Here is a 7479-nt window from a genome sequence, read left to right as displayed (position 1 = left end):
TGAATCAAATGGTCACAATCAAGTCAGTCAGGAATCTGTACCAAGAAAAAAAACCCACCAAAATCTAACCAGATCAGCATCAGTAAGTGATATGTCTGACTCAAAGTTTAACTCTGTGCTAGAGCTTTTTCAAATATTTAAACAAACCATTAAATCAGTAAACCAAATTAACTTCAGAGCTAGAATGTTCTTCTTCCAGCTCACTGCCTGAGTAATGGGGCACAGGAACAGGTGCTTGCACAGGCACAGTCCTTCAGCAGCAGGAGCAGCCTGAGTGCCCTGGATTCATCTTCACTTTTCACCCTGACACTGCTCGTGCAGGTGCCACAGTTCCATTCACCCCTGCAGGGCACAGAGTGTCCCTCCTGTACAGATAGATCTGGAGTGCATGAGCAGAGCTCCTACCTAGCACCCATCACACTGCTAAGCACAGATTTCCTGGGACACATGGGTTGAGTTTATTTTAAAGAAACAGGCAGTCTAACCAAACATGTCCTAAATCCTGTAATTTCAGGCATCTTTGGCCACTATTCTTTGCTACTTTGGGCAGTTGTGTGCCAACTATGTCTATCAAACCATCATCCAAAAGAATCTTTTCACACTGCACTTGGCTCTCAGCAGCTGTGAATCCATGATTTGTACACCCAAGATGGGCACAGCTACTACAGATTGAATATCAGTGTATTCTGAGACCATAATTCTTCTTTGCCACTTAAATTAACTTTGTGATGTTAGACACACAGATTTGTATGCTAGTTTTAAACAACAACAAAAGCATAAAAAAATTACAAACTAAAGCAGTCAACTGCTGCCATGAAGCATTACCTTTCCTGTAACTAAACAAATGGCCGACAGCAATGAGTAAACTGGTGAATTTCAACATAAATTTAAACTTCAGTAGTCTCTGCTTCCTTCCTCCCCAAAAGCCAGGACTCATCAGCAGATTCCCTTCGAGGAGCAGCAGAGCAGGATTCAGTCTGGGCACCGTGGCTGTCATAGCTCCTCTCTCTGGTTGGTGGCTCGGTTGTCCTCTTTGACGCCGTTGGATTTCTTCTCTGTTTCTTTTTTCTTCTTTGCTTTTTCAGGTTTTGTTTTGTTTTTCACTTTCTCACTTCCATCTGCTCCTTTGCCAGGATAAACCTGACCTTCCAGAGTAACATCTGCACACCTTTCCTGACTGATCAGGAAGTCTTTGATCTCCCAGGCATAGCCACCATCCCGCAGCATGAAGATGGCTCGATTGGAGCCAACGATAAACCTACAGGAAAAATCCAATTTTTTTCTGTTAACTCTGTGCTTTTCAAACACTTCAGCATTTGCTCAGAGAGCCTCCATCACTGAGGCACATGTTTAAGAGCAAAAAGCTGGTCCAGTTGTTGCTTGGGGATGAGGACAAGAGAACAATCTTCTATGACACTTAAGAATAAAATGTATGAAGTATATCAATAAGTAACCAAGAAACTAAGAATAAGGGAACAGATTTAGAACAAATTTAGCACTATGTAAAATCCACTCATGATTAAATATGCTTTATAAACTTATTGCAACCCTTCTCAGCCTCAATGAAGAGCACAACATTTTTCTGTTTTAAAATTATGCTTTCTCTCAGAGAGAAAAAGTGTCTCATTTTTTAACAGGGGAACAAAATGCCTTTTGTGATGACAAGTCTTCAGAGTGTGATGTTTCCCATCAAGCACAGAGGCAAACTACTGTAGCTAGAACTGATAAATAGCTGAGCCATAGTGACATAAAAAGAATTGGGGCTATACACACACACACACAGTGCACAAGCATTGAAGAAGTTTCTGCATCACACCACAAATTTTGTCACAACTGACAAAGAAACAGAAACAGTAATGAATTATGGAGACGGAGAACAGCAAAGGATGAAAAGTTGAAAAGGTTTTCAGGTAGAAAGAAAGAAAAGGTTCTGCAAAGGCAAGAACTTTATCCTTGTGCACAGCTCACCTTTGCACGTCGTAGTTTGCGTTGAAGAGGCTGCCCTGCCACAGGCTGGTGATTTCTTCTGTCTCCTTTTCTGTTGGATCTCCTGACACTGTGACAAACATCATCAAAGTCTTCCCCTTCTTTGTCAGCTTCAGGATGCTTTCAGGCTTGCCTGGATCTATTTTTGAGAAATCTATTGGTGCTGGAGGCCTCTTGTGTTCAGGGAGATCTCCCTCCTCAATGTCATCATCTTTCTGTTTTGAAAACGACAAGAAAGCTTTAAACTCAACTGTTCCACAAATATATTTTGGGTCTATTTTTTTTTTAATTTCTCTTTGTTTGGAGAATAACTGTTCTTAGATAAAATATTTTTTAGCTGAATGATGGAGATCCTGAAACCAAAAGAAATAGTGACTGTTGTTTCAAGATACTTCACCAAGAATGCTCTTTCCATTTATAACCCTCCCCTGAAAATAATGCATTTTCATACTGACAGGTGGAATCTCATTTTATCACATACTGAGAAATATTTCAGCCTTAAGGCTAATTCAATACAATTCCATCTATGAAACTCATAAAATGGCATTTTTTCTTCAGTTTCACAAATATTTATTATGCATGCAAGATGAAATGGGAAAGTTGCAATAAAAAGCCTCATACACACATATATGGAAAAACATTCATCTGATGCTGCTTTCAGAGGTCAAAACTCACTTCTGGGAATCATGTGATTGCTTGAGAATTTAAGTTGCCTTACTTTGTGTCTTTAAACAATTAAACCCACAAGAATTCAGATCTTCTGTGTGCTTATGCCACAGAAAGACTTTGATTAAAGGTTTCGTGACTTTTCTAATGCACGGATGCAGCTCCCAGCCTGACAACATAATCACCCAGAGTAAATCACTCCCACAAAAAAGAAAAAAATGAATCTCTTGATGCCTCTGCTGAGGCTGACAGCCATTTAAACATTTGGAAAGGCACAATCAAACTGCTGCCCCTTAAAACAGTTCACAACTCTGAGCTGAATATGGTGACAACTTACATGAAGCCAGAACCTGATTTCTGTAACAGCAAACTTTAAAGTTTATGCACTACAGAACAGAAGCTGTAGGAGGCTTAAATTTTATCCTTTCTTTCCTTACTAATTATGTCTTGGTTTCAATTTTGCAAGGCTGAAACATGCTTCAAGTGGTTCACACGCCTTGAAATTTCTGAAATGAGTGAACTGGGAGGAAAGGAGAGCCCAAGAAAGTTCCTGCCCTCACTAAGTGGGAACATTATCTTACAGGAGGCCAGAGAATGGTCAGATTGGTAAACTACAGTGAAAATACAAATATTGTGTGATTGACTGAAAAACATCCTCCACAATTAAAAGAAGCTTAAGTCTGGTTTTAATAGAGCAAGCCAGCTTTGCTCTACTCCACAGTTCTGAAAGAAAAAGGCAGAAACATTTCCAAATACTCTGTGTAAAATACAGAAACTGACTTTGGATTTAGTGACAACATGAGCTACTAACATGTATTACCTATTTTTTTCCTAACTATTCCTAACTAAATGCTCCTGAAGTTGTATTCTTTCACTTTGAATGGAAATATTATCAGAAGATGCCAAGAGCTCCCCTAGATGGCATTTATTATTTCCTGTACAAAATGTCATGCAGCTGTGCTTAAAGCTATCAAAAAGGAAAAAAGTGAAGGAAAAGTGTAAGGTTTTGCTTTGAAAAGTCTAGCAGACTGTCCTGGTTTAGGGCAAATTTGGGAGGAAACTTCCTAAGGGGTCCCTCTAGAAAACAGATTCAAGTGGCCTCTCTCTACTGGTTCAGGAAAAGATTTCCTTGGAGAAAAGTGGAAAAAAACTTTATTTAAGAAGCAAAGTACTCACAAGCATAAAAATTAATAATATTAAACAATAGATCAACTCACTCAGTCTCCTCTCAGTCCCTCCTGCACAGGAATGCAGTGTCCCAGGCCCTGGTGGTCACAGGCCTGAGCTCCAGTGTTTTCAGTCCAGGGCAGGACCAATCAGTTTGAAGAAAAAGAAAAACCAGTCTGGGGAACTTCTCTGCCCCAGCTAGCTATAAATTAACTGAGAGCAAAGGAGAGCTCTCTCCTGTCTGTGAGAAGGAAGGCTGAAACTCTTATCTCTGTGTTTTTGAATACAGACAACCCACTGCTTCTCCTTCTCCTTCCCCTTCACTCTCAGACCTTGCTTTAAGGGTGCAAAACTTATTTCTGGGCTAAACAGATGAATGGGGATACAACTCAGCATCCTAAAGTCACCCCAGGACACAGACTCACTCACTTAAACAGTAACATGAGGTTCCAGAACAAAAGCATTACATAGACACAGGAAAAACTGCGTATTTCTTCACTTGCTCCTCTCCTCAGCCCCCATTTTCAGAAATTTCTCATAAATGCCATGCATTTTGATTTTTAAAAGCATTAGTAACATATCTCACTTAATTGCTTTGCCTGTTCAATGATCAGAGTCAAGCCTGAGAATCCCTGAGCTTGTAACAGTCATGAACTATTTAAAGCACTTGACATTTCAATAACTAAGAGTCCTCCAGCCCAGATTCTCAGTTCTGTGTCCAGCTCCCCAGGACTCCAGGCTTCAGGAGAGTCTCTTTGCACGAGGAAAATCCCTTGGTGGCTTCCTCCAAGCTCTAGCTGTGCAACTGAGCTGCTGAAGCTCCTCTGCCTCTTTGCCCACCCCTGTTTCCCTCAGATCCCTCTCCTGGATCAGCAGGCAGTCACGCACAGGGTGCAAGGGGCAGCACCAGACCCTGTGCAGAGGTGGCTGCTCCTGCTGGGGAAGCTGCAGGAGCCACACGCACAGCCTTGTGGCTGAACCCAGGCAGGTCAGAACCACCATCCTCCAATGGTTTTAGACTAATTGCTATGGAAATAAAATATCCTTGGAGTAATTTCATTCAGTTGAAAGCAACGACATTTGATTCTGTACAGATCATCCCTGTGTCCCTCACTCCCAAGTGCAGTTCCTGCTCTTACCCGAATTCACAGTGGCCCCTTTGTTTCTCACCCCACTCCATCAGTGCACTCGTGCCCTTTCTTCTGCTCCACCACCCCCTCGAGCCTTCCATGTTCCCTGTGTGTCCCGACTGCCCAGGAGACCAAACAACCCCCAAGTGTTGAGCTCAGTCCCTGCTCTGCTCCGTGTGCCTCTCCCCAGGGACACCCCAGCCCCAGCAGTGCCTCCCCAGCTGCTCTGCCCCATCTGCATTTGTGCAGCACACCCTGACCTGGAGCAGGGACCTGCTCCAGCTGAAAAGGAAAAACCCTCCAGAGCCCCCTGACCTGCCCACTAGGGCTGGAGCAGAATATACAGTCAAGAGTTACAACAGCATTAACTTGAGTCTCCCTTTCAGCCATCTCGTTAATAAGAGATGCTCACCTTTTAAGGTTTTTTTCCTACAAGGCCAAATTTGGTTCAAGTTGGGCAATAGGAAGCATTGATTTTTGGAAGCTGGGCCTGCTGGGTCCTTGGCTGATACTACTAACAGAAAAGTGAACTTTGAGCTTTTTATTAATTTTATTTCTAATTTTAACTCAATTTTCTAAGCACTGCCTTTCCTAAAGGGATATATGGAGTAACAATCCATGGAATAAGCAAGTCCATAACATGCCAACCAGGATCAAAGCAGGCATCCATACTTCCTCTTACTTTATCTATAATTCACATACAAGACACACTTCACCTTGACTTACAGCTGCAACTGGTGTTACGTAAAACACAAGTTTTCTCTCCATTACTTCTTTCAGGGTTTTTTGCAAAATATTCCAGGAAAAAACCTCACGGGAAAGAATAAATGACAGTGAGGAGTGCTCTGGCATTTATCAGAAGATGATGGAATAAAACATAGTGAAAAGAACCCAACAGTGGCATGACAACCACATGGAGAAAAGAGTGATGGGAAGCCGCCAAGGAAAGTTAAGGCAGCGGGCTGATAAGGATGCAGGCAACGAGATAGAGCTGGAATTAGAAGTTGTTACTATGAGGAAAGATAGGAAAGAAACACCAAACCAAAACAACGTATCTACCCTGTAAACGTGAAATTAATACTCCTTCTGGTATCCACCCCTCAGTCACACAATGTGTATCGCTCAATACTTGGAAAGAACCAGACTTTTCAGGCAGGCGAGGCTGCTGGCAGACACCGAGCACCGGGCTGGGTGCTGGGGCTCCGGGAAGGCGGGACAGGGCCGGCCGGGCCGGGCAGGCTGAGGGCCGCTCGCCCGACTCTGAAACCCCCACACACGGACCCGGAGCCTCGGAGGGAGGAACACGGCACCGGCCACCCTCCATCAGGCTCGGGGCTCCCTCCCGCCCAGTCCCGACCAGGCCCGGGGATTCCCCCCTGCCTGGGACCGGGCAGAGCGGCCGTTGCCCGGCGGAGCTGCCCCGGCCCGGCCCCGCCGCCCCCCGGCTCCGCGGCGCTCCCTCCGCGTGCTGCGGGCGGACACCGCCGGCCCGGCGCCTCCCGCACCTCCCACTGCTCCAGCAGCCGGGCCATGTCCGCGTCGTTGTAGTCCCGAATGTCCTTCTTCTTGGGCGGCCGCTTCCCCTCGGAGCCGCCGGTGGCGGCCGCCGCGCTCAGACACAGCGCCAGGGCCAGCAGCGCCCAGCCCGCGGCCGCCGCCATCTTCTGCCGCTGCCGGGAAGGCGGCCCCGGCTCCCTCATGGGCGGGGGCAGCGCGGCCGGGCCGGAGGCGGAGCTGGAAATGGAGCGGGGCGGGGTGGATCGGGCCGGGAGGAGGAGCTGGAAGGGCAGCAGGGCGGGATGGGTCGGGTCGGGAGGAGGAGCTGGAAGGCAGCGGGATGGGATGGGTCGGGTCGGGAGGAGGAGCTGGAAGGGCAGCGGGGCTGATCGAACCGGGAGGAGGAGCTGGAAGGCAGCGAGGAGGATCGGGCCGGGAGGAGGAGCTGGACAGGCGGATCGGGCCGGGCTGGGCGCGGCCCGGGCCGGGTCCCCGGAGCGGCCGGCGTTGACGGGCACTGCCGGCCACCCCCGCCGCCTCCCCGGGTGCCGCTGTCCCCGCACCAAGCCCCGCTCCAGGCGGAGCAGCCCCCGGTGCGGTCCTGCAGGGCCCGGGCAGCGACTGAACACTGGGCACTGAGAGGTTTAGACGAGTAAATAAATGATAGGCCTGGCATCTAAACTGTGTGGTTGCTTCATTAAAAAAAAAAAAAAAACCAGGATGAAAAGTATCTGGGTTTGCTGACCTGGGCCCATTGCATCAGTCTTCTGATTTTTGACTACTGTCTCAGCAACATTAAGTTTCTAAAAGAAAACTATTAAAATGAACGCTGTTTGCTAAAATACAATTTCAGAACATCTGACCACCACAACAACGTATAAGATACGAGTTTTTCTTTGTACAGGCTGTTTTTCCATTATCTAAACCAAATTACATGCATGGATGTCTGCACAGCCTTATTTCACTCCAATCTTCATTTTTTTCCTCATGGCAGCATTTTAATTACAAATAGCACAATCTTCTCTTCTACCTT

The 7479-nt window shown here is 46.2% G+C and overlaps 1 protein-coding gene across 1 annotated transcript; it reads right to left on the bottom strand.

Annotated features, from left to right (window-relative positions):
• Nucleotides 1-905: 905 nt before the first annotated feature.
• On the bottom strand, nucleotides 906-6649 carry MESD (mesoderm development LRP chaperone). The gene is made up of 3 exons (XM_058033671.1): nucleotides 6455-6649; nucleotides 1969-2201; nucleotides 906-1258 (listed from the first exon to the last, which is right to left on the bottom strand). Exons 1-3 carry the CDS (start codon nucleotides 6647-6649, stop codon nucleotides 994-996), a joined length of 693 nt encoding a protein of 230 aa, XP_057889654.1. The 3' UTR covers nucleotides 906-993.
• Nucleotides 6650-7479: the final 830 nt, after the last annotated feature.

Source organism: Melospiza georgiana, chromosome 13, assembly GCF_028018845.1.
Source record: "Melospiza georgiana isolate bMelGeo1 chromosome 13, bMelGeo1.pri, whole genome shotgun sequence".
NCBI lineage: Eukaryota > Metazoa > Chordata > Aves > Passeriformes > Passerellidae > Melospiza > Melospiza georgiana.
This window is presented reverse-complemented; position numbering and strand designations above follow the sequence as displayed.

Excerpts from the sequence above, each read along its gene's own strand:
- MESD (XM_058033671.1), bottom strand. The coding sequence starts at position 6,649 with ATGAGGGAGCCGGGGCCGCCTTCCCGGCAGCGGCAGAAGATGGCGGCG. Across the intron at positions 2,202-6,454 it reads GGCTGCTGGAGCAGTGGGAG|AAAGATGATGACATTGAGGA; the intron begins GTGCGGGAGGCG and ends TTTTCAAAACAG. Across the intron at positions 1,259-1,968 it reads GCAAACTACGACGTGCAAAG|GTTTATCGTTGGCTCCAATC; the intron begins GTGAGCTGTGCA and ends TTTTTCCTGTAG.